This window comes from Callithrix jacchus, chromosome 5 (assembly GCF_049354715.1).
Source record: "Callithrix jacchus isolate 240 chromosome 5, calJac240_pri, whole genome shotgun sequence".
Lineage (NCBI taxonomy): Eukaryota > Metazoa > Chordata > Mammalia > Primates > Cebidae > Callithrix > Callithrix jacchus.
In genome coordinates, this window is record NC_133506.1 from 158,268,311 (window position 1) to 158,295,747 (window position 27,437).

Here is a 27,437-nt window from a genome sequence, read left to right on the forward strand (position 1 = left end):
GGCCGTGGGAATACAATTCCCACGACACCACGCTGAGTCTCAAATTTAGCGTTAACCTAACTTAATTTCTATTTATATTGGAAACGTATCAAGATACAAACTCCGCCATTACACGTGAGAATTCAAACCAATCTGGCAATCCTAGGACCCTTATTCTGCACAATCTCTACACAGTACCTCAGAGTCTAAACCATGAGAATTCACCTCTCACAAAATAAGTCATGGAATGAGTGTAATTACCTTTCTAATTTCATCCAGCACCATTTCAAAGGACTTTTTATCCATCTTGACTACTATCCCGACTGTGGTTTTAAACAGTTATACTTGCAATTACAACACGTTCATCCCTGGTCTGTTCCGTCGATAGTAAAAATATTTATAGCTGAGGAGGACTCCACGAGCAAGAGAAGATGCGAAGAGGTAGAGAGTATTGCAAACTTCGCAAAAAAAAAAAAAAAAAAATTTTTTTTTTTTTTTCAAAACTAAGACTCGGAAAAACTTTTTAAATTAAAAGCAAAAATTACTCCAATCAGGCTTCCCCAGCGTATTCACACAATGCTTCAGGGTACCTCGGGCAAGCGCCAGGTCCTGAGTCCTGCAGAGAAACCCGCGGCTCGGCGGCGGGGCTGGGCGCCGTTTCCCTGCAGGGAGGGCAAGGTGTCGCCGGAGGAAGCTCTTGAAGCCGCCTTTCCAGGTGAAGCGGCCGGCAAAGCAGAAGCACCTGCACTCGGAGTCCCGCGGGCGGCAGGGAGGGAGGCGCCGGTCTGTCGACCCGCCACTTGCGTTCCGGCCGCCGGCCGCGCCCCTCACCGCCGCGAACCCGGACACATGGCCCTGTTTGCGCTCATCCCCAGCCGCTCCGCCCGACTCCTGGGTACCTCGGCCCCGGCAGCAGGCGGCTCGGCAGGCTCTTTGTTACCAGCTGCTGCGGCTTCCGGGAACGGGCCGGCGGCTGGAGAGCACCGGGAGCCGGGCGAAGAGGGGCACGGCCTCGCATAGGGGGACTCCGGAAAAACGCAGCCCCGACAGCGCCGGGCGCCCTGCCTGGTTACCCCTACAACCCCCACCAGCTCTTGGGGACCTACGATACGGCCAGTCGCGCCCAAGTAAACTCAACACTGCGCCGCCAGCTTGGGCCCCTCTTTCCTGAAAGCCAGAGGTGGGGTCCTGGTGTGGGAACATAGGCATCCACAGCGGATGCCTGGATGACAGGAAAAGGATGTGGCAAAAATCCTTCCCGAAGTCCAGCAGTCATTATTTTGAATGTTATCCCCATTACACGTCGTGTTTGAGTGTGCGATGTTTGGATTTTGCGGTCTGAATTAAAAAGAAAAAATGGCGAGTGATTAAGGCATATTTACGGGCTCCCATACTTTGGTGGCCACGGGAAGTCAGCGGCGCAGACTGCCCCGAGGGCGGGAAAGGGTGCTCACTGGGTCAGTCCGAAGCATCTGACATGAGGGCGGGGACCCCGAAATGCACACGAAATCCGGAACTGGTCTTCTTTGATTTTCATTCGCCCTGGTCTCTGTTCCTTTTCGTACTCAGAGCTCGTGCCTCCCGGGAGGGGAAATTGGAGATACGGCCCCGGGCCCGGGGGTGACCCTCTGTGCCTCAAGGAACCGTTCGAGCCTGAGGCTGTCCAGCCCTCCCCAAGACATCTGCGGACCCGTCTCCCTCGCCTGGCTTCCCGTCTGGTCATGGCGAGATTCTGGGTCTGCGTAGCCGGTGCTGGCTTCTTTCTTGCATTTCTGGTTTTGCATTCGCGTTTTTGTCGCTCTCCAGTGAGTTGGGTAGTGAGGAAATGACTGTCGGGTGTGCGGATGACCCTGTTGGGAGGCGTCGCCCCAGTCGTGGGATGGAGGAGGCAGGCCCTGGTTCCCTCAGTAGCTTGTTTCAAAGCCTGCATCTGGGTCCGAACTGCTTGACTCTTTAAGTTTAAAAATTTGTATGTGTTACATCGCCATTTTCCTGTCTTTCCCAACTCCTCCTACACCCTCAAATAATCTGCAGACTTGTATGGGGTCGTGTTGGTCTTAAAGTGTATAAGCCCATTTCTTTGGAATTATTTCAGTGTAGCAAACTCCTAGTTGTCAAGGCATGCTTCACAATAAGCCTCGTTACCCCCTCCCGCTCTTTTTTTCCTTACCTAGAGGGTAAACTCAATCTGAATTGTCTGGTTTTATTTAAGGTTTTGAGGAACTTTACTTTTGCAGTTTCCTGGAGAGCTGAGGAAATTCTTTACCGGCTGGATGTGGATTGGCCTAAGCACCCGGAGTATTTTACCGGAGCAACATTTTGTGCTGCAGTTGACTCCCTCAACGGATTGGTTTACGTAGCTCAAGTAAGTAAAATTGGGATTAAAAAGCAAATTATGAGCACAAAGAAAGCCTTCCAGTCTTGCTGTGGTAACTGACCATATGCATTTTTATCATGCTAATTGTGCGATTTATTTTTGAGTTGGTTTCAAGTATTTTGCTTTCGAATGTGAAAGCTATGTTAGATTTTGAACATTAGTAAAATTCTCAGTTAATGTTTTTCTTCGTCAAGATACAGATGACCTTTCCTTAAAACTAATCTTTTATTTTTTGTATACCTTCAGAGAGGGGATAACATCCCAAAGATATTAGTGTTCACAGAGGATGGATATTTTCTACGAGCCTGGAATTATACAGTTGACTCGCCTCATGGTATATTTGCAGCAAGTACACAGTATGAACAATCCGTCTGGATCACGGATGTAGGAAGTGGTATGTATAGTAATATCTTAAATTATCTTGCTGGAAATCGCATCTTTACACATGTCCTTGGTTGTATTGTTTAAAATCAGAGTTGCCGAATGCAATTGTAATTTCTTTAACGATTCATGAAATCATATGTTTTTAACTTTATCTTGTGGAATTAAGAAATTTGACAAGGAGCCTGTTAGTATGATCTTTCCTTGAACTTGTCTAGGGACTTTTTAAAGCATCAGTTGTTTTCTCCGATTAAATAACTAAACCTCTTCACTGAAGCCAAATAAAGTGGCAGTCTCTAAAAGCAATGACTGGAGTCCTTGACTCTTCTTTTCCTTTTCCAGTTATCGTCCATAAAAGATTGTGAAATCGTAACTGCTTCATTGCTCAAAGTGCAAAGATTGCAGAAACTGGGTGGGAATGTTTTTGAAATTCTACTGACCGAAGCATGTCTGAAATCTTCCTGCCATCAAATATTTTTAATAGAAAAAGCTGAAAAATGAAGTGAGCACAACTGAATGTGCAGCTATGGAGAAAGTTTTCAGAGAAACAATTCGCCTGTGGCTGTAGCTTAAGACAAGGCAATATCTGAGCTATCCTGGCATTACCCGAGGAATTCAGGAAGAAAGGGGATTATAAAGACAGTATTTCTAGTATTCCTTGGCCCAGTTATGTTCATGAATTGAAGGGCATCCTGTTTCTACAGTTCTGGCTAATTCAGATACGTTTTTTATTTTTTGAGACGGAATCTTGCTTTTTCGCCAGGGTGCAGTGCAGTGGCAGATCTTGGCTCACTGCGCCGGCTCACTGCAACCTCCTCACTCAGATTCAAGCGATTCCCCTGCCTCAGCCTCCTGAGTAGCTGGGACTACAGGTGCACGCCACCACGCCCAACTAACTTTTTGTATTTTAGTAAGAGATGGGGTTTCACCATGGCCAGGATGGTCTTGATATCCTGACCTCATGATCTGCCCACCTCCGCCTCCCAAAGTGTTAGGATTACAGGCGTGAGCCACCAAGACCGGCCTCACATACTATTCTTTAGAGATAATGAGGTCTCAGTTTCTATAAGTAGTGCCATTATCACAGCTGTTCTCAGAACCCATAAAATTTCTGGGCCTCAGCTGATGACCCATTTATTTCATGCTGTGTTTTAGATGGTGAGATTTTGGTTAAACCAAAAAAATCTATAGATTATTACTGAGTGAATTGTAATGAGAGTTTACTATTTTCACTTTTTTCCTGAAGATCCACTGTTAAAGACCTTTTAGTTCGTTTTATTCATGTAATTTTAAAAAATAAGACTTCATTGATTTCCAGAAATAGAAAGAGCACAGACAATCCCTTCATTCTTTCCATTACAGCTAATTTTCTACCCAGAGATCTGAAGACAGTTTTATGTTCCTATTTCCCAAAGGAATAGATTTCCTGTAATGAAAAATATGGCTAAAAATTAGCCCTTTTTAAAATAAAAAAATTGTTTGTTTATAGTCTTTTTTGCTAGTTTTTAGAAACTTTGAGGCTTGTGTGTTTTTTATTGCTTTTTTTATTGCTATAAACTTTAGCTCAACTGTCCAAAAGTATAATAATAAATAAATCATTTAAGATAGAATTATAATGCAAGCTGATTCACTTTCTGGTAAACTCAGTGTATCTAGTTTGTCTTTTGAATACCTGTCAATTAATTTGGTATATATACCTTCAAGTTGATTTCTGTTAACTACTTTATGATATTCACTTATTAATATTCTGCTTTATTTTCTTGCTTGTAAGATATTTTAACTTGAAGAAATTTTAACATGAGAAAATAAGACACTCATGATTTAGAAAGATTATTTTCTTCTTAGCAAAGAAATGTTGAGGGATTGAATTCTGAATTCCTCCACAAGGTGAAAATGCAGTTTAAAAAAGATCTGTACCATAGAGAAAGTTTTTGTTGACTTACTGAAGTTTAAGATCTGTATATGAATGATTGAAATAACAGTTTCAAATATAAGTTGTTGCCTTTACATTTTCTTCTTGATTTCCTTTTATAAGCAATGTTTATTCAAGTTCATAAGATTAAAAAAGAAAATGGTGCACCAATAATTTGTTAACCTTCTCAGTTTTCTGTATAATGAGTCAATTATATGGATGTTATTTAATTTAGAACCTACTTATTTTGGACTAATGGAGATTTTAATTCATAAGGCTGTAATTTACGAAGAAGTTAGTGTTTGTCAATTATAATATGTAATTTCCTAAGCCTATTATGGTTTAGTTCTATCAAATTTTTCAACTATTTATTACTGTTTAATTCTATCACATTTTTGCTCTTAGCTTACTTGAAAAATCTGAATGTTTGTATGGTGGCTTTATTTGTGAGATGTACATATCTATCTTTATAGGAGTCTATGGTCATACTGTTAAAAAATATAGTTCCTTCGGTGATCTTGTTCAAGTCTTGGGTACTCCAGGCAAAAAAGGCACTGGTTTGAATCCCCTGCAGTTTGATAACCCGGCAGAACTATATGTAGAGGACACAGGAGATATTTACATTGTGGATGGAGATGGAGGATTGAATAACAGGTTGATCAAACTGTCCCAAAGTATGTGGCTCGTTTATGGTATTATAAAAATATTATAAATTGGATTTAATTTGTTTGATACTTGGTGTAATGTTTTAAGTGTTGTGTATGAAGTGGTATGTAAAGAGCTAAGTGTATTACTATGAGAAAACTGAAAAACAGATAGGTGTGATTGCCCACAATAAATGATTCTGATAACAGGCCAACTTATTCTTCACCAAAGGCCAGGAGATTCCTCCAAAAGTAACTAGCAACGGTGTGAGAATTTACAGTGGACTCAGGAGATAAGTGTGTATCCTATTCAATTAGGAATGTAGAAATTAGAAACCTGGAATCCCAGAATCAAGTGTCCTACGGGCTGATTAATTGGCAAACATTTTATTGAGTGCCTTCTCTGTGTCCTCTCTAGTACCAGGAGGTACAGATCTATTATATATGAAACAGTGAAATGTATATAGTCTATGGTATTGATTCTTAAAGCAAAATGGACTTAGGAGGAGAAACTAAATTGCCTGAAGAAATAGAACAAACTGTCATGAAGAAAGTAGTTATTGAGCTAAACTGGTTTTGGTGGGAAGAGAAGGAAGGATGGATGGAACATTCATGGAGGGCTTATCATGCATGGTCTACAGGCAGTTATTAGCAGGAAAGAAGGTAAAGATGCACTTTTTCAGCAGCAGAAAATATGATTTGGGATGTTTTTGAAAGCTTATTTGAGGATTTTTAAAGCCATGTTTTTGCCTATAAAGAGTTTTTGAGGTTTTCTTAGTAGGCAAGTGATGTCACAGTAGCAGTTTTATGAGACGCTCTCTCAGGATCTGTCATTTGGAGGCTGTGTAGTCAGTTTATCATTTAGTAACTGAATTTGGTTGCTAAAAGTTAAAAGGGAGATAGGGTAAGGATAAAGCAAGAATCCAAAACATTCAGTGAAAGACATAACCAAATCTAGGAGACAGATTGAATATGGGTGTATTAGTTTCCTGTGGTTACCATAACAAATTGCCACAAACTGCATGGCTTTAAACAACAGAAATTTATTCTCACAGTTTTGGAATCCAGAAGTCAGAAATCTGGTAATGCCATGCTCACTTTAAAGGCCCTGCCTTGCCACTTCTAGTTTCTGGCAGCTCAGGCACTCCGTGGCTTGTGGCAACATAACTTCGGTCTCCATATTTACATGGTGGCCCCTTCTCTGTGTGTTTTCTTACTTCAGTCTTTTCCTTCTTTCTCTCAACAAGGGTTTATAGCCCATCCAAAATCCAGGATGATCTCATGAGCTCCATAAGTTAATTTTATCTAAAAAACTATTTTCAAATAGCCTCACATTCCCAGGTATTCAGGAGTTAGGACCTGGACATCTCTTTAAAGGACCACAGTTGAACCCACCATAGTGGGTAATGAAGGAGATAGATGGCAAAATCATAATGTGAATTTTTAAGGTCTGTGGAATACTAATATCAAATAACAGGTTAGTTGGGAAGGGAGAGGATGGGATAAACCTTAAACAATGATTTAGAAGCAGTCATGAAAAGTTCAAGTGGAGATCATAATTAAAGAGGTAGATTAATTGCCTAAAGCAGAGAAGGAACTTGTGAAAAAATGAATCGTAAGAAATGGGCATATGGACAGGAAGCTGAGAAAGCATAGTCAAGCGAACCAGTCATGTAATTAAATCGCTATTTGTAACCTGTTTCATAAAATATGCAAATACATGAGACATTCTATATGTGCTCTGACTATATATTTTTACCATTTATAGATTTCATGATCCTTTGGCTGCATGGAGAAAATGGGACAGGGCCTGCTAAGTTCAACATACCTCATAGTGTTACACTTGATTCAGCTGGTCGGGTAAAAATACAGTGTCACTGTGTCTGGGACTATGTGTCTGAATATGTTTGTGCGTGTGTGTGTGTGTGTGTGTGTCTGGGCGTGTATATATATAGATTGTGGCATACATGTGTGTTAGTGGGTATGTTTGGGCAATTACTCTGGGGCTGGGCGTGCACACATATTTCTTACAAATGTTTGAGTCCTACAGTGAGGGGTTCCCCAAATATTTAGAAATGAGCGAAATGTATTTCCTATGTCACTTGAAGGATGGAAGGAACAAATAATGGATCTGAAAATAAAGTTACCTGGAAGAAAAAGTTGCCCTCTTACTAGAAAAACTTCACTGAAAGTGTTTGAATGTCTTTTCAGTTCTCAAGGGAAAAATATGTACTGATCTAAAGTGGAGTGGGAGAAGTTAACCTTGGAAGTTTCAAGAAGAGTTACCTAGGCAAACTCTTGTCCTCACTAGCTCCACTCTGCTTAGGGAACAGAAAGCTTTAGCTAACACATTTCAGTCAGTTTCTCTCTTTTCTACCCCACTCACTACTATCTCTTTTGCCTTTACTCAACTTCTAAGCATAGATCTCACTTTTTTGAGGTTACCTTTTTACAACGAACCCCCACCAAAAAAATTTGTATATTAGTTCCTCTTCCTCTTTCCCTATAGCAGCCTGTACTTCCTATCATAGTAACTATCATGCTATATTATAATCATTTGTCTGTCTCCCCTAATAGATTGTAGGCTGTTTGAAAGCATTTACTGAATCTCTTTTGCTTTATATCTTAGTGCCTAGTACATAATAGTCATACTTATTTATTAAATGACTAAATGTCTTGACACACAATGGATACATTAGGCTCCTTACCTTCATACCATTAGGCATTTAATCCATTTCTACATCTGATTCAGTGCTCAGCAAACAAACTTCTAATTGTGATTTGGCTTCCTAATCATAATTGATTGACAAGAATGAGAATTTTGTTTGTTTGTTTGTTTGTTTTTGAGACGGAGTTTCACTCTTGTTACCCAGGCTGGAGTGCAATGGCGCCATCTCGGCTCACTGCAACCTCCACCTCCTGGGTTCAGGCAGTTCTCCCGCCTCAGCCTCCTGAGTAGCTGGGATTACAGGCACGCGCCACCATGCCCAGCTAATTTTTTGTATTTTTAGTAGAGACAGGGTTTCACCATGTTGACCAGGATGGTCTCAATCTGTTGACCAGGATGGTCTCAATCTCTTAACCTCGTGATCCACCTGCCTCGGCCTCCCAAAGTGCTGGGATTACAGGCTTGAGCCACCGTGCCTGGCCGAGAATGTCATTAAATATTCTGATCTGCCATAAGATGTTAACCAACCATGTGAACTTTGTATGTAAATTGGGAACCAGAAAGTTGGGATTATGCTTTTACACATTATCCTCCTGAGCATGGGTAACTCATTGTGTGCTAAGAAAAAAATCAAATTTCAGAGCATGCAAGACCTCAACCCAGGTAAATTAATCATGGTGAGGAACACCCTTCTAAAAGGCCTCGGAAATCATTGGATGGGGTACTTTGGCATTCCGGAGTAACAAAGACTGTCAGTTTTACACAGGTGTGCTTTATAACAGTAGCAATTCTGTTCTGAGCATTTTACATAACCAACTCAGTTAATCATTAGCACAATCCTCTGTGAAAGGTTAATCAATTCCAGAGTTAAAGACTTGTTGTTTTGTGTTAAACAGGATTTCCCATAATCAAAATGCATTGAGTGTTGAGCAGGAAAGATGATGCTAACAATCTAAAGTATCATTCCATCCTAGGGTGTAAACCGTATTTCCTCCTTGGTCATTTGTCTGAGATACTAATCTAAAAATCTTTAAGAAAACCCATCCTTAGTAAAGAATCATAGATTAGGAAAAGACCTTGAGAAATTGCTTCATTTAGGCATCAACAGCCTTTCTAAAATGATCTAGTGAGTCTTCATTTGTTTCTGATTGGAGATGAATTCAGTGGCTATCAACATTGACACACATTGATGAAGATGTAGTCAGGGTTAGCTGTGAAGACATAATCTCTCAATCCATAAATCCAAGAAATCCAAAGGACCAAAAGCAGGGAGGTAGAAGTAAAGAGGACCGACCCACCCCCAGTCCATTCTTTCATACCTCTCTACAGTCCTGGCCACGAGTCATCAAAAACCATTTCCCTTTATGTACGCCTTAACTTGCGTGCATGTAGCCATGAAATGTCATTTAGAGTGCATCTCACTTATTGTCTTGTAACAATTTCCTTAATAACCCATTACAGCCTACAACAAACCAAAATGAAACCTATTGCCATTCTTTATGTGTTGCTAAAATATCTCAAGCTTCCTCTTTAATTGGTTCAGCACTCTGGACATATCTTGGTAATAGCAGGTATGGGTTTAATGATACTGCAGTATGAATGAGTACCTCATCTTCTGCTGCCTTGAGCTCTTGAGAAGTAAGGCTGCTTTTCTTTGTCATGTTGCCTGGCCCAGGAGCTGACAAGCCAGTAGTACTCATTGAAAAATGAATGCTCGTTAGAGAAATGAATGAATATTGTTACTTTTCAGTATCTACTGATCCTCTGCATTATGATAGAGTACTTCAGCTTTTTAGTTATTCATACATTTCAAACAGTAGACAGTATTATAAGCTTTGGGTTAAGGCAGCTTTGGGTTGTGCCTCTCCCATTTGTAAGCTCACTTGAGAGAAGGCAGTCAACCTTTCTGAACTTTAGTTTTTCTTCATCTGAAAATCGGACTTATAATACCATCTTTGGAATCTTCTTAAGTATTAAGTGAGATAACGTATGTGAAACTAATGAAAATAAACATTCTTTTCCCTTTTTTTCTTCTCATACTATGGATATTTTTCAATTGACTTTTTTTGTGTGTTTCTCAGGTGTGGGTAGCTGACCGAGGAAATAAAAGAATCCAAGTATTTGATAAAGACACTGGGGAGTGGTTAGGAGCATGGAATAATTGTTTCACAGAAGAGGGACCTTCTGCAGTCAGGTAATTGTTTCTTTTTATTACAAAGTGCTTGTTTTAGTTAGTGCACGGAACTCACTTTCTCTGAATAGCTAGCTGAAAGTTTAAAATATTTATTGTTAATTTTGAATTAGGGGAAAATAGAATTATACAGAGAAATTTGATATTTGATATTTTCAGATGTCAGATCAAGTGAAAACAAGAAATGACCTCTCCTCTAGCCTTTACTTGGTAAATTTTTAAACACAGGACAAAATTCAAACCTAGCCTAACATCAATTCTTCATTAGTTTCATTTTGAGTAAGACTATGATATTGATACTTAAAAAAAATTTAAGCTAATCTTTGGCTTGGCCAAAGATTATCATGCACACCTTACTCCCTCATATACAGAATTAGATCAAATTAAAATTCTCCTTAAAAGAATCATTCAGCAAGTAGTTGCCTACTGTTGTTTGGCACAGTGGGGGATTAAAACGTGGAAAAAAATACCCTTATGTTTATTTCACAGACATTTAACATGTCTTTCTCCTTAGATTCACTCCTGATGGGAAGTACTTGATTGTGGCCCAGCTGAATCTTAGCAGGCTCTCGGTTGTAGCAGCGCCCCCTGTGGGAAGCATTGGAGAGTGTTCTGTGATCAGCACAATCCAACTAGCAGATCAAGTTTTGCCGCATCTCCTAGAAGTTGACAGAAAGACTGGAGCAGTCTATGTAGCAGAAATTGGAGCAAAACAAGTACAAAAATATGTCCCTTTGAATAGCTACGTTACTCCATTTGGTTCATAATGTGTCCTTCCTGGAAATATTTCAAGTGGCAATTCAGATTCTCAAATTCACCAAGAGCTTTCAGCACATCATGAAAAATGATGTTCAAGCACAAAAGTTGTTGATTTTTACCTGATCTAGAATCAGAACGGTTTGTTTTTATGTCATTAAGAATCAATCATACGTTTTTGTTGCCCTCTTGAGACTTAGTTTTACTTAAAGTGCATAAGGATATTTTAATGAAGGGAATGTAACTAAAAAATGGGGTTGGAAAGAGAGACTAAGGTTGTAACCTCATTATTTGCCCTGATAGACTAATTCTCCCTGGATAAAAAAAAATGGGAATAAAAGTGAGCTTGCAGAATAATTTATTAAATTTCACGTGAAGAGCTCCAGACCTCCAGATCGTGCAACTAACATAAAATGAACTGCCTGAGAGACTGTAAATACGATAAACTACCGATTAATTTGAGTACCCACAGAGTGCTGTGTCTTGACGACTTAAAATTGAGAAGCAGAATTGCCTTTTGAGTAGCCTACAGTCCAGTGGGGAGACAAGCAGGCAAACAGTCACAACACAGCAAAAGCAATCTTGGAGCATAGTGGGACTTTCAGAAGTAGGAGTGCTTTTGACTGAGGTAATCATGGATACTTCATGAGAGAAGTGACTTTAAGTTCAGACTTGAAAACTCAGGAGGAGCTTACCACGGGACAACGAGGAGAAAATAATTTCCAAGTAAAGAAGGTATGAAGAGTTAGAAACATACTGTAAACTTTGGTAGGCTTTTTTTTAAAGCCCAACTTGGCTCTTGTCCATTACCTGTAAGATACTTAACATCAGTCAGCCTTTAAACGTAGGAATAAAATGGCTGGCATCTAAGCACTTTTCTAAAAGGTTTTTACAAATAACGAAGGAATGTAGCGATTCCTTCTCATTGTTTTCTTTTTGTTTCATTCTTCTTTTGTTTTACATGAACTCAGCTTATTCCTAACATTTGTCTACCTCAAAGAAATTTCAGGATTATTTAGATAACATAGACACGTGCCAAATACTTTGGATAATTTCGGCCCGGCATGGTGGCTCATGCCTGTAATCCCATCACTTCAGGAGGCCGAGGCAGGTGGATAATGAGGTCAAGAGATCGAAGCCATCCCGGCCAACATGGTAAAACCCTGTCTCTACTAAAAATACAAAAATCAGCTGGGTATGGGGTGATATGCGCTTGTAGTCCCAGCTACGCGGGAGACTGAGGCAGGAGAATCTCTGGAAACCAGGAGGCAGAGGTTGCAGTGAGCCAAGATCATGTCACTGCACTCCAGACTGGCAACAGAGCAAGACTGTCTCAAAAAAAAAAAAAAAGATGGATAATTTCCTGCCTTCCTCCTTCTACATTTTCTCCTCCCAACCATCCTTGGGTCTGAATATTGGCTTCCCAAATAAGACCTTTTTTTCAGTTTGTTTTAGCTTATTACCGTTCTGGAGGAGCTTGGCCATTTTATAATCTTTCAAATTGTTCTTCCCCCTTCCTCACATCAGCTTCCTGCTTTCCCCGGTGTTATACTGTAAATTATGTAGCATGTGACAAATCTTGAGCTGCCTTTGCTCATTACCTGTGCTGGAGTATTTTCCAGACCTAAAGGGACTCACGCTTGTTTTGACACGTGGATCATATCTCTTCCGTGTGGTTAGGAAGGTTAATCTACCAATAGAAAGCCCTGTACTCTATTCCAAGGCCACTGATAAACGTGTTTGTGCCACTGATTGGACTATATGACCTTGAACAAGTCACCTTCATTTTCTCTTTAGTGAAATGGGAACTTCATTGTCTCCTCTTTCATGAATGCTGTGAGAATCAGATGTGCACAGGTATAGACTTGCCCTTTGAAATCTATACCTCTGGATTCATTGGAGGCATTTTATTAACAAAGGCCCTTCTAAATGTGCTATTTATCTGATATATCTACCAGATTTGCCTTAATTTTGTGTTTATAGCATTTATCAAAATGTATCCTCAGAATCTTTATGTAAATTAACTAATGTGGTCAATTGATTTGGATAAAAGAAATTAATTTCAGGGTTTGTTTCTAAGCCAGGGCAAGAAGTGCAAATGCCTCCTTGAAGCAACTTAGGCTAGGTAAACTAATTTTGTCATTTCAAAATGTTTCGTTTTACTTTGTTTTATATTGGGGTCATATAAAACTTGCTGAAAATATTTCTGAATATCTTTGTAAGATCCATAAGGTTGGATTTTTTAAGTAGAATATTTATTGATCAGAGGAAGCTTGGATGAAATCTGATGGCAAACAAAGATTCACCACAAATTATTAAACACTTTGTTCTTAGGTCACTTAAGAGATTAAAAGACTGCTTCAAGCAATGTAGTGTAACGCTAAGGCAGTAACGTCCAACTTCGGTTTGGCCTTTGCTGGTATTAAGCACTTTTGGATTTCAAAACTGAAATCCAGATTGGATAGCCAACATTAAAACTGGAAACTCAAATTTTTGCTTTTTAGGCTCACCAAAATAAATGAGAATTTTAAAAGTCCTAAATTTATTACTTTATTTTGTTGTAGTCTCTGCTATATATTTTCAGCAACAATAAAAAAAATCAAAATACTCAGCTTTATTGATTCAGTAAAAAGTTGTGAGACAGCAAACATATAAAGGCACTCAGGCAAGTGTGCTGTGCTCTAACAGATCCCTACCCAGTGGGGAAAACAAGCTGCTTAAACCTTGTCCTTCAGTAGTTTAGGAGGTACCATTTTTGGCACTTGCATTACGTTACATTCTTGATACACAAGAGGTCAGTAGCGTTCTGCTTATGATAAGCATTCTTGAAATCAAACACGAGCTAATCTTCATACTTTGATTTATTTTTAAATTGAAGCTACAGTGTTCACTATACTTTTATTGTTTTTCTTTTTTCTGCAACTTGCTTATATCTTGAGGAAATTGGTTTATGGGTGAAACATTTTCCAAGCATTGTTGGAAATTTTTTACTGGTTCATTGGACTTGTCCACAATTAAAAAGAAAAGTTTAAACTTTTTCAATAATTCAAACTAAATTAATTCACCAGAAGTGAATTAATTTATTTTAAATGAAGGTGAAACTAATCCGAATGTGTGAGTTTCGTACAATAGAGAATGAATTTGTATTGGGGGGAATTATTCTTTTTTATCCCTTCTAGGTGTGTGTTGTTGTTTAAAAAAAACAAACCAATTTCACCTTGTGGTTGCTATTTTACAAATAAGAAAAATGAGGTTTTTTGTTTTTTTTTTAACAAAGACTCTAAGTAATTTCTTCATCAGATACTTTATGGCATCCATGAGTTTATAAATTAATCCTCTAATAGAATTTGAGCAATGAAAAATAATACTACTTAAAACTTATTTTTTTATTGTAAGCGATGAAGTAATATGATTTAATTCTGCTTCTCTGTAATCCATAAATAAAACTCATTGTAACACATGAAAGAAGCATGTCCTACATAAGTTATCCTTTAAATAGATTAATTTGCATGAGTCACAACAAATTGACATTATAAACTTGCTTCTCAGTTTTCAGCTGCTTTACCAAAGGAAGAAAATTTTAATATCATGGTCCAGATTCTCAGATTTTTTTCTAACTAGAATTGGTTACTATAATATGTGTTAGAAAAAAATTTTTTTTACTATAGGACATTTGTATACAAATTGTCACAATTACCAAAGTTAAATGTTTTTATAGCTTCTTTCTTCACAGTGTGTATAAAGAAGTATTTAAATACTTTGATGCTTCCAATATTGAACTGAAATACTAATTTTTATTTCAATAAACGGATTAAGGAACTAACTGTATTTGTTTTTAATCAACATTAATTTAGGTAAACGTATTCAGTTTTTTGTGGTGTGTATGGGGGTGACGTGCACGCAGTCTGTGTGCATATGTGTAAATATAAATGTGCATCTAAAGGACATTGTGCCTAACTAGGTGGAAGAACTGAATCAAAGCAGTTGAAATTTTACATGGCCAACTGTAAGTCTTCACGGGAGGAAACCCGGTTTGGCAACAAATTATTTGAAAAAGTTTTAGAAAGTTTGTTATTAAAAATGTTGCAGTCTTAGATAACATTGAAGTGTAGATCTAATGGCAATTTAATTGACAAGATAGTCTGTATACCTAATAAGCAGCTCTGTGGTGTTTTGGCTACTACATTTTAAGAGGGAATCCTATCAACGGTCTAACCCAAAAGCAGTGTGGTGGTTAATAGTGTCTACTTGATTGGATTGAAGGATGCAAAGTCTTGTTCCTGTGTTTGTCTGTGAAGGGGTTGCCAAAGGAGATGTACATTTGAATCAATGGACTGTGAGGGGTGGACCCACCCTCAATCTGGGTGGGTGCCATCTAATCAGCTGCCAGTGTGGCCAGGATAAAAGCAGGCAGAATGAACGTGGAAGGATTAGACTGGCTGAGTCTTCTGGACTCCATCCTTCTCCCATGCTGAATGCTTCCTGCCCTTGGATATTGGACTTCAAGTTCGGACTTACACCAGTGGTGGGCCAGGGGCTCTCAGACCTTCTGCCACAGACTGAAGGCTGCACTGTTTTTGAGGTTTTGGGACTCAGACTGGCTTCACTGCTCCTCAGCTTGCAGGTGGCCTGTTGTGAGACTTTACTTTGTGATCGTGTGAGTGAGTACTCTTTAATAAACTCCCTTTCATATATATATATCTATCCTATTAGTCCTGTCTCTCTAGACAACCCTGATACAAGCAGGTAACCAAAATAGCAGTGTTTGGAAATAATTCTGAAGTCTCAGAGGGTGATCCTGTAGTACAGTGAATAGAATTCTGCACTTTCCTCCAGAATTAAGGCAATGAGTACAAATAGTGGAGTGGCCCATTGGGTCAGCCCAATAAAAGAGCCCTCCTGTAGCAGTGGAATGGGCTATAGTAGTGGATGTGGTAAAGCTTGGTGTTTTTTTGTTGTTTTTTTTTTAATGGAACAGTATAGTGCCTTCTTGTTTCATCTGAGCAAAAGACAAGGTTAGGGGCCCAAGCTTGGTGTTTTACAGCTTGGAATCCAGAGTTAGGTTGACCTATGTTCTAATCCACACCCTGCCACTAAATTGTATTGTTTTGAGCTACTATGCCTCATTTTTTTCTCATTTGTGAAATGGGAATATTGATACTTTCTTTTGGGATTATTGTGAATACAAATAAGATCATGTATGTAAAGCATTAAGCCCAGTCTCTGACACTCACTAAGCACTCAAGAAACCTTAAGGGATTCACTTGTGGTATTTCAGCCAGACAATGGCAGTCATGGCACCACCTTTGGGAAGGGTTTGGGAGAATGGTGAGGCCACATGACCTTCCCTATTCTATAATTCTGTGTTTAGTCACAGTATTGAAAACTAAAAGTAAGGCTATAATACACTAAAGCATCTATCATTTAGAAATGCCATTTTAAAAAGCATGGCTCTTTTTCGTTGGCATTAATGCTATGTATCCAATAGATAATTTATGAGCAAGGTAAAGACTCCCACCTTTTTTTAAGAATAATATTCACTATTTAATACTTTCATGTACCCAGCAGTGCAGGAACCACAGAGAGTAATCTTTCCCAAACCTGATTTGGCAACAAATTATTTGAAAATGTTCTAGAAAGTTTGTTATTAAAAATGTTGCAATCTTAGATAACATTGAAGTGTAGATTTAATGGCAATTTAATTGACAAGATAAGTCAATTAAATTGTGAATCTGGGTAAGTTCTGTGGCAAAAAAGAGTGAATCTGATTAAGTTCTGTGGCTAAATAACCATCCCCCCAAAAAAGCAATACATCTGGAGAAAAAAAGATACAAAACCAAATCTACTCATTTTAAACCATGGAGAAAAAACAATTTCCACGTATTTCTTTAAAATCTTTTAATATATATAAAAAATTTAATATGCTTTTACAGTTTTATGGGATATATGACTGCCCAGGGAATGCTACAGTGTCAGGCACAATTTGAAACTCTTCCATGAGTTCTGCTAGAACTGAGATGTATAGCAGATTATAGAGGCAATTTTTAACTAATATCGTTAAGATATGGACAACCCTAGGGCTGTAGGTATTCTGTGAAGGTAAAGATGAGACGATTATATTCCCCATATTAGATTGCTTCTCATCAGACACGTAACACTAAGCTTGTTTTGACACTGTTTTTAAAAAGATCCAGTTTTAATAAACTTCCTCAAGGTAGAAAAAAATAGTAATTTTGATCTATTAAAGATGATATATATTGATAAAACACAGTCTTGTTCCTGAATAAGCGATAAACTATCACTCTAATGTATGAACACTCATGAAATAATCACCTAGCTATTGTAATTGTACGTATTGAAATTTTCAGTTCAACTCTTTTCTTTTGATATAAGGGAAAATAAAATGATTGGCTTCAAATCTATTTTTAGTAATGTAAAATATGTGAGCTTTATTACATATTAAAGAAAATAAAAATATGACCCCAAATTTATTTACTTACCAAAATTACAATAAAATATTTTAAACATGTGTAAAATTACAAATAACTGATTTTTTTTCAATGAAGTTACCTGATACACTGTTTAAAGGCAGGATCAAACAAAAATACGTTTAATGATTTTCAGCTCATTTTCAAGTCACCTTATTGAAAGATATATCATGAAATCTATAGTTGTACATCTAGGAAATTTACCAATGGAGCTCTCTTCTACCAGTGTGTATATTTTAATTTGTCTCATATGGATGTCTCCTCCGTTTGGATGATTGGCTAGAACGGCAATCTGTATCACGAGTGTGTGAGTTGGCTTCTTATGATTATCAGTTAAGGAAACATGAAACCAGCCACTTGGTTCCACTAATTCAAGTTGCTCCTTCCCTTTTGGCTTCTGCCATGATTCAAGGCTTCCCCAGCCATGCCTCCTGTACAGCCTGTGGAGCCGATTTCTGGAAGGTTGTGAGAATTATTTCCTACTCTGACTGAGATCTTGCTTGGAGTATAGCTTTCATTAGATTTGTAGTCTGCATAAATACATAATGTCTTCACTGTTGTTTTTCTTCTGAATTGGATGTTCACTAAATGAAGGGAACCATCTCATTGCTAATAAGCTTCTAGATTGTCATCTCGTAACTGATCCACTCCAAATCCTGGTTTGCAAGATGAGAGTGACCAAACAGCTTGTGACCCCATTTCCTGTACTGCTCCAGTAGGATCAGCACCAGGAGGTGTCTTGTTTGGTGTGGTCGTTTTTTAAATATTAGTTGCCAGCCTGGCTGCTTGCCGAAACTCAGGTTCTCAGGACCCCCAGCAGCTCTGTGCCACTCCCACTCGGCTTCCTAGACTCCCACCTTCTAAAATTTACATTCTCGTTGGAAAAATGGGATTTCAGTTATCATTTATGGCATACATTAACGCTTAGTTGGTTAAGCAAATACTCATTCTCAGTGTTCTCCTTGCCCTTCCACTCCTGTAACAACTGGAAGAGCTGGGTGCTCGCTTCCTCGGCTGCTGGCATCTATAGGTAGCTCTGTGACGTGGCTCTGACCAATGCAGCGTAATTGGAAGTCTACTGGTAGACTTCTAGAAAAGCATTTGCTTTTGATTAAAAAAAAAAAAAAAAAAAAAAAAACAGCATCACTCCTTTATTCCCTTCTTCCCTGCTTCGAACTTGAAGTGATGCCTGAAGTTGCAGTAGCCACCTCAGAACTATGAAGCCACAAATTAGCAATTCTAGGGCGGAAAGATTTTAGCCTGGGTTTTTAGCATGTTGGGGAACCACTGCATTGTCCTTGTATTCCTCTCTCCAGACTTGTTTTTACGTGAGAGAATTAAATGTGACTTAAGCCACTGTTAGTTAATGTTTTCTTGCAGATGAAAACACTGTAAGAAATACAATATTGAGTTAAACTGCATTATTTGGGAAGGATGGATATTTTTATGGTTTTAAGATTCTGTATCCAGGAATATGTCATTCTACTGTCTTATGTCCTTTAAGATTTTACAGATTAAAAAAAAAAATTTAGATCCTGTGCCTTTCTCTCATGACGAATTTAGATTTTGTGTCAAATTTATTCTATGCACTTATTACTGATACTAGTGTAGGATTTCCCTCCATTTCCATTTAGTTATTGGAGATACAGAGAAAAGGAATCCATTTGTTTTATATATATTATATATTAACCTTACTCATTTTAATTAGCTATTATAGACATTTGGATTTTATGGGTAGAACACTGAAAAAAAAATACACCTTTTAATATTTGTATTGTTTTGTTTGATTTTCAAAATGTTATTACATCAGCTACACTATTTAAAACAATTTTGAATGATGGGGGATATCCTTGCCTTATTTCTGATTTTAATGGAAATGTTAGCACTACACCAATTATTAATGATATAATATTTGCTATTAAGTTTTGGTAATTTTCAAATTCAAGTTTTTTTATCTCAGAGTTTTATTGAGAATACTTACTTTTATTAAATGGCTTTTGACATTGATGTAGATAATATGTTGATGGAATGAATATTAAAGATTATTTTTCTTACTATTTGTACCATTTACTAATTATGTTTCTCCCATCTCCAAAAGGAAATTGACTTTTCTTACAATAAAATAATTAGAATACATTAAAATAGAAAAAGTAATGTCAAACACACATTTTATAGGAAAGTAGATTTATTGGAAACCTCGATTAGTAATAGTTACAGCAATAAAACATTAGGTTAATTCTGAGTTTTCTGTAGCTATGGCAGAGAATCAAATATAAGTATTTCTCATTTAATCTCATTCATTTGGAAAAAACTAGAGCTCTTATTTATTTATTTATTTTTGGTTCAACTTGAAAAGTTTTATAATGTTTCCATAGTCTTCCTCAAATAACAGATATCAGAAGAAACTTTGGTTATCAACAATAGCAATTAAAGTGATTTTTAATGGACTGTATTATTAAGTAGATTAGTGCAGTTATGTACCAAAATCATGCCTTTTACTTGTTTATATATGTTTTTAACTTTTAGGTTCGGGAGTGGGGCTACATGTACAGATTTATTAAAAGGTGTATTGCATGATGCTGGCATTTGGAGTCTAATTGAACGTATCATCCAGGAAGTAAGGATAACGTATAATAGGTACTTTTTAAACCCTCTCCTTCTCCCAATCTCCTGCCTCTTACATTCCCCAATATCTGTTGTTCCCGTCTTTATGTCCATGTGTACCCAATGTTCAGCTCCCACTCATAAGTGAGAACATGTGGTATTTGCTTTTCTCCTTCTGTATTATCTCATTTAGGATAGTGGCCGTCAGCTGCATCCATACTGCTGCAAAGGGCATGATTTCACTCTTTTTTATGGATGCATAGTATTCCTTGGCGTATATGTACCACATTTTCTTTATCCAGTCCAACATTGATGGGCATCTAGGTTGATTCCATGTCTTTGCTAATGTGAGTAGTGCTATAGTGAACATGGGTGCATGTGCCTTTTTGGTAGAATGATTTATTTTTCTTAGGTTATATACCCAGTAATAGGATTGCTGGGTCGAATGGTAGTTCAGCTCTTAGTTCTGTAAGAAGTCTTCCAACTGCTCTCCACAGTGGATGCACTCAGATACATTCCCACCAACTGTGTATTAATGTTCCCCTCTCTCTGCAACCCCACCACAGTGGATGCACTCATATACATTCCCACCAACAGTGTATTAATGTTCCCCTCTCTCTGAAACCCCACCACAGTGGATGCACTCATATACATTCCCACCAACAGTGTATTAATGTTCCCCTCTCTCTGCAACCCCACCAGCATCTGTTATTTTTGATGGTTTAACAGAAGCTATTCTGACTAGTGTGAGATGGCATCTCATTGTGGTTTTGATTTGCATTTATCTAATTATTAGTGATGATGAGCATTTTCCCATTCGTTGGCCATTTGTATGTCTTCTTTTGAGAAGTGTCTGTTCATATCCTTTGCCTACTTTTTAAATGGGATATTTGTTTTTTGATTATTGATTTAAATTCCTTATAGATTGTGGACATTAGGCTATTTGCAGATGCATAGTTTATGAGTGTTTTCTCCCATTCCATAGGTTGTCTGTTAACTCTGTTGACAGTTTATTTTGCATTGCAACAGCTCTTTAGTTTAATTAGGTCCTACTTGTCAATTTTTGTTGTTGTTGCAATTGTTTATGAAGACAACCATAAATTTTTTGTCAAGGCCAGTATTGAGAAGGGTATTTCGTAGGTTTTCCTCAAAAAAATGTTGTGGTTTGAGGTCTTTAATTTAAATCTTTAATCCATCTTGAGTTAATTTTTATATATGGTGATAGATAGGGGTCTACTTTCATTCTTCTGCATATGGATAGCCACTTAGACCAGCATCATTTACTGAGTAGAGAGTCCTTTCCTCATTGCTTATTTTGTTGACTTTGTCCAAGATCATATGGTTATAGATGTGCAGCTTTATTTCTGGGTTTTCTACTCCATTTCATTGGCCTATGTGTCTGTTTTTATAACAGTACCATGCTGGTTTGTTTATTGTAGCCTTATAATATTGTATGAAGTCAGGTAATGTGATGCCTCTCACTTGTACTTTTTGCTTAGGATCGTGTTGGCTATTCTGGCTCTTTTTTGGTTCCATGTGAATTTTAGAGTAGTTTTTTTCAAATTCTGTGAAAAACGATCTTGGGATATTGATAGGAATGGTGTTGACTCTATACATTGCTTTGGACAATATGGCCATCTTAATGATACTGATTCTTGAAGTCCTTGAGTATGGAGTGTTTTTCCATTTGTTTGTGTCGTCACTGATTTATTTCAATAGCATTTGTTCTTGTGTGGTCTCTCACCTCCTTGGTTAGATGTATTCCTAGATATTGTATTCTTTTTGTGGCTATTGTAAATAGGATTGTTTTCTTGATTTGGCTCTTAGCTTGAACATTATTGGTTTATAGAAATGCTACACATTATATCATGAAACTTCACTGAAATTGTTTATCAGTTCTAAGAAGCTTTGTTGGAAGCTTTGGCATTTTTTTCAGTACAGAATCATATCATCAGGAAAGAGAGATAGTTTGGCTTCTTTATTTTCCCTGTGTGTATGACTTGTATTTCTTTCTCTTGCCTGATTTCTCTGGCTGTAACTTGCAGTACTGTGTTGAATAGGAATGGTGAGAGTGGACATTCTTGTCTTATTCCAATTCTTCAGCCAAATGCTTCCAGCATTTGCTCTTAAGTATGATGTTGGCCATGAGTTTGTCATAGACAGCTCTTATTATTTTGAGGTATGTTCCTTCAGTGCCTAGTTTGTTGAAGGCTTTTATTGTGAAGGGATGTTGGATATTACTGAAGTGTTTTCTGTGTCTATGGAGATGATCATATAGTTGTTGTTTTTAATCGTGTTTATGTGGTGAATCACATTGATTGACTTGTGTGTGTTGAACTGTCCTTGCATCCCACGAATAAAGTCTGCTTGATCATGGTGAGTTAACTTTCTGATATGCTGCTGCATTCAGTTTGTTAGTATTTTGTTGAGAATTGTTGCATCTGTGTTCATCAGGGATACTGGCCTGTAGTTTTCTTTTTTCATTGTGTCTTTGCCAGATTTTTGGCATCAAGATGATGCTGGTATCGTATAATGGATTAGTATAATGGATTAGTGGGGGAGGAGTCCTTCCTCCTTGATTTTTGGGAATAGTTTCAGGAGGATAGGTACCAGCTCATTTTTGTATGTCTGATATTATTCAACTATGAATCCATCTGGTCCAGGTTGGTAGGATTTTTATTACTAATTCAATTTTAGAACTCATTATTGGTCTGCTTAAGATTTTAATTTATTCCTGGTTCAGTCCTGGGAAGTTGTTTGTAGTAGTAGAGATGCAGTTTCAGCATGTTTGCCAGGCTGGTCTTGAACTGGTTGGTCTCGAACTCCTGACCTCATAATCTTCCCGCCTCAGCCTCCCAAAATGCTGGGATTACAGGCGTGAGCCACAGTGCCTGGTCCTATTCTGTTCTTTTTCTGACTTCTTAAGTATATGCTTAGCTCACTATTTTTAAAAATTCTTTTTCTTTTGTTATTTTATGAATTTTTCTCTAGTACTTCTTTAGTTAGGCCATCCAGATTTTGAGTGTAGTATCTTAATTGTAATGCAGCTCCAAATATATTCTTATTTCCATAATAATTCATCTTTGGAAGTCTGTCACTAAATTTGCAAATTATAATGAATTATACTTATCTTTGCATTATTGATTTCTAACTTAATTGCAGAGTGGACAGAGAAGGTAGTATGTTTGATACAGATCATTTGGTATGTTGAAACTTGCCTTGTAACTAAGTGGATGGTCCATTTTGACCCGCTTCATTTGTGCATGAAAAGAATGAGTCTTCTCTAATTGTTGTCACCAGATAAAACTACCTAATTATTTGATTTTCTATACTCTTAAAAAATTTTGCTGGCCATGAGTTATTAATTAATGGGAGAAATATGAATTTGTTGATTTTCTTTGGAATGTTATCAATTTCTGTTTTATATATTTTGAGGCTATGAAGCCATGTACATAGAAGTTTAGGATCGTTACTTTTATGGTTAGTGGATTAAGTTTAGGATTCTTATTTTTATGGTTAGTGAATTATTATTTTTCTGGCAACATGGTAAAGTTTTTATTCTTAATAATGATTTTTGCTTTAAAGTTTTTGGTTTCTGAAAGACTTACTCTGCCAGCTTTTTTTCTTTTTTTGAAAAGCATTCATTGGTGTATTTTATTCTACCTTTGTATTTTTCAGCCTGGGTTCCTGTATGTTAGCTGTTTTCTAATCTCTCTCTCTGTCTCTCTGTCTCTCTCTCTCTCTCTATCTGATTTACAAACATTCTTCTATTAGTCCATTCTTATGCTGCTAATTAAGACATACTCAAGACTGGGTAATTTATAAAGGAAAGAAGTTTAATTTACTCACAATTCAACATGGCTGGGGAGGCCTCAGGAAACCTACAATCATGGCAGAAGGGGAAGCAAACACTTCCTTCTTCACATGGTGGGAGCAAGGAGAACTGCCTAACAAAAGAGGGGAAAACTGTTTCTAAACCATCAGCTCTTGGAAGAACACACTGTCATGAGAACAGCAGCATGCAGGTAGCGCCCCCATGATTCAATTACCTCCCACCTGTTCACTCCCATGACAAGTGGGGATTATAGGAACTACAGTTCAAGATTAGATTTGGGTGGGGACACAGCCAAACCGTATCAATACTTTATTATCATTCTGTTACACATTTTGTATGACTGCTTTGTGGAATATTACAGTCTAGGTACCCTGTCAGAATATCACATCTTATATATAGCTTATTTTAAAGTTTACTACATGACCAAAAAGCCATGGTTTCTTTACATAAACAGTATAAAATTAGGGTAAGACACTCACATATATTGAAGTGTGGACATCTATGCTTCTTTACAGTTAGTATGAAAACACCAAAGGCCATGCAAGGAATTCCCATTTTCCTTTGTCCCGAGATCATACTTCTTTTCATTACTGGTGTCTTTTGTGTGGTTCTTGGTGAATCAGATCATCTTCTGTGTCTTCTTAGAAGTTAACTTTAAAGTCTTCAAAAGGAAATTGAATTTCCTCTGTGAACATGATGGGTTTCCTTTGTAATGGAGGATTAACAAAGTGAAGGCACTACTGGTATTCTGACTTCATTTTATGTCTTAAAGCCTGTGTCAGATTTGGTGCCCATACATTATTCTCACCTGGAAACTTGTATCTTTGCTTTTAAGAAGTGCCGCAGGGGCCGGGCGCAGTGGCTCATGCTTGTAATCCTAGTAGTTTGGAAGGCTAGGGCCGGTGAATCGCCTGAGGTCAGGAGTTTGAGACCAGCCTGGCCAATATGCTGAAACCCCATCTCCACTAAAAATACAAAAGATTAGCTGGGCGTGATGGCGCACACCTGTAGTCCCAGCTACTCAGGAGGCTGAGGCAGGAGAATCATTTGAACCAGGAAGGCAGAGGTTGCAGTGAGCTGAGATGCACCATTGCACTCTAGTCTGGACAACAAGAGTGAAACTCTGTCTCAACAAAAGAAAAAAAAGAAGTGCAGCAGGTGACAGGACTTTTCAGCTGTGACCTGCTAGGCCACTGTGTTGTCATGAACAAGTCCATTCATCCTTCTGAGCCTCAGTTTTCCCACATCAAAAGGGAGGAGCTGGAACAGATAACCTCCAAAGTTCTGTCCAGCTCCAAATGGTATGTTCTATGATGATTTTTCCACATGTAAAAACATCCAGTCCTTGCATCTGTAGCCATTATGTTAAATACCATTATACAAAATTGTGAAGAGCTTATTTATATTTGTAATGAGAAGTCAGATTGTTCCCAAGTTCCATCCCTAACACTCATTTTTCACCTATAAATTGCAAGGAAAGTAGTAGCACTTTCTAGAATAATCAATTTTATTCACCATTTCTCAAACTTCTTTATTTTATTTTAGATTCAGGACCTTGCTCTGCTGTCCAGGCTAGAGTGCAATGGCATCATCATCGCTGACTGCAGCCCTAAACTCCAGAGCCCAAGGGTTCAAGCAATCCTCCTACCTCAACAGGCACATGCCACTGCACCAGCGTAATTAAAAAAACGCTTTTTTTTTCATGGATGATGTCTTGCTTGATTCATTCACATTAAGTATTCCCACACCCTCACTTTTCCAGTCTCTTCATTCTGAAGCTTGTTGAATGCCTTGTTACTTTTACGGTTTCATTAAAGTCACAATGCTCAGCCCACCGTTTTGTGGAAAGAGATAGGAGGTGCCTTCAGGAAATTTCAAGCCACCTGGGACATTGAAGCCACCTGCTTCTCTGAAGCTTCTTTTTGGGGTTTACATTGCCTTGAGTAGTGACTTGTCACTTCCCACCTTCAGTAGGTGGGAAGGAGTGAATGGGCACGGTGCCCACACATCCTCTTACACAGTTAATAATAGTTAAAGAAGAAAAAGAGGCCCTGCTAACTCATTATGGTTGAATTTAATAAATTTTCTAGCCATGATTAAATGACCTTTTTTTTTTCTGTCTTTATTCTTTCTCTTGATTCCCTTTATAGGCACAGTGACGTCACTAGCACCTGTTTTTCTGAACAGTTAATTTTTTTGACACAAATGTACTCTTAAGTGCAAAAACTATAGAGTTCCTGTACTTTCTTCCATTATATTAATATCTTCCATAACTGTACAGCGCTGCATTAACATCCTCTCTAGCCACAATACCTTGATCGAAACAAAGAAGTGCATCTTGTTATAACACTGTTAGCTTTTTAAAGTTAATAAACTATGATCACTTAGATTTCACCTAATGCCGTTTTTTCTGGTCTGTGACCCAGTCTGAGAACTCACATTAGGTTCAGCTATCACAACTCGTTAGTCTCCTCTAATTTGGAACAGGTCCTCATTCTCTCCTTGTCTTTCATAACCTTGACACTTGCCAGGAGTACTGCTCAGTTATCAGAAAACAATAAACAACCTCAATTTGGGTTTATTTATCATTTTCTCACGATTATGCTGAAGTTACGCACCAATGGGAAGGATACTAGGAAAGTGATGGGTCCTTCTTAATGCATCCTATCAAGGGTGCGTGTCAATGTGTATATATTACTTACAATGCTAGTCACAATACGTCGGCTTAGATGATGTCAGCCAAGATGCTCTACTCTAACGTTAACTATTCTTCCATTTGTAATTACTACATATTTCAAGGGAGATACATTGAGACTACACAAATGCCCTATTTGGACTTAAACTTTTACGTCAGGCTACCCAAGGCCTGGTCTTCTATGAATATAAAACTGATGTTCTTAGGTTACCTAAACTATCAAGCACCCTCCCCCTTTACCTAAAGCAAACGTCTTTCACAAGGTCAGCTTAGAGGGTTGCCAGCAAGGTTTCAGTTTCCTTCTGGTTTCAGATTCATATCAATTACTTCCTACTGTCTTATAAACTCAGTTAAAACACTGAATGGAGTGCTTGTTATACTTTATCCAGCATTTCTCTGCGTTTTGTAATGGGGATTATCTCTTCAGATTAACTCTGCTAGCAACGTGCTGAAAATGATTATTGCTTTACCCACCTGCGTACACTGACACCAACATACATTTATTTTCTCAAGGCCCTCATTGTGATACTTATGTTTTCTAAACTTTTCTTGATTTGTGAACTTTTTCATGTGAAAAGACAATTGTGTAAAAATTAAATTCTTGTTACACCTTTAGTCAATCACTGTCATTTTTTTAAAGAATAAAATTAAGACAATCACAGGAAGTCCTGGGCATATGTTGTTTGCGTCTACAGCACATGAATCACATAGCTCAGCTTCTCCATTTCTGTTCAGGGCACGTATTTCCTGCAACACAGCTACATCTCTGGACACTGAGTTCTACTCTTTTATTTGATGATGATGATGATGATGATGAAGACAATATCAGGAAATACCTACTATTTCCAAATGACAAATAGAGAACAGAGGTACAGGTAGACTTAACGAAACAGTTCTTTAATAATGG

General features: G+C 37.9%; 2 protein-coding genes and 1 pseudogene across 9 annotated transcripts in view; 1 reads left to right on the forward strand and 2 right to left on the reverse strand.

Annotated features, from left to right (window-relative positions):
• Positions 1 to 1,155, reverse strand: part of PROSER1 (proline and serine rich 1) — a 29,396-nt gene extending 28,241 nt beyond the window's left edge. For 2 of the 3 annotated variants that reach the window (XM_078375325.1, XM_008998165.5), the window contains exons 1-2: positions 570 to 1,122; positions 241 to 437 (exon numbers count right to left, since the gene is read on the reverse strand). In XM_078375325.1, the coding sequence (XP_078231451.1) occupies positions 241 to 285 (45 nt within the window). In that variant the 5' untranslated portion in view covers positions 286 to 437; positions 570 to 1,122. Of the gene's footprint in view, positions 1 to 240; positions 438 to 569 lie in introns of all 3 variants that reach the window. The other variant, XM_035302523.3, reaches the window with a different exon arrangement.
• Positions 1,156 to 1,396: 241 nt separating this feature from the next.
• Positions 1,397 to 27,195, forward strand: NHLRC3 (NHL repeat containing 3). 6 transcript variants are annotated; one of them, XR_004743777.3, is made up of 10 exons: positions 1,397 to 1,784; positions 2,192 to 2,344; positions 2,603 to 2,750; positions 5,123 to 5,323; positions 7,062 to 7,153; positions 10,043 to 10,155; positions 10,667 to 11,643; positions 19,923 to 20,033; positions 23,775 to 24,025; positions 25,381 to 27,195. XR_004743777.3 is itself a non-coding variant. In XM_002748991.7 (7 exons), the coding sequence occupies exons 1-7, from the start codon at positions 1,701 to 1,703 to the stop codon at positions 10,917 to 10,919; spliced, it is 1,044 nt and encodes a 347-aa protein (XP_002749037.4). In that variant the 5' UTR covers positions 1,397 to 1,700; the 3' UTR covers positions 10,920 to 14,731. The 6 variants fall into 6 exon arrangements, 3 of the variants coding, with proteins under 3 accessions (XP_002749037.4, XP_008996415.4, XP_002749038.4); XR_004743778.3 differs by lacking the exon at positions 19,923 to 20,033; XR_004743779.3 differs by lacking the exons at positions 19,923 to 20,033; positions 23,775 to 24,025.
• On the reverse strand, positions 17,763 to 20,114 carry LOC128931993 (anaphase-promoting complex subunit 10 pseudogene; annotated as a pseudogene).
• Positions 27,196 to 27,437: the final 242 nt, after the last annotated feature.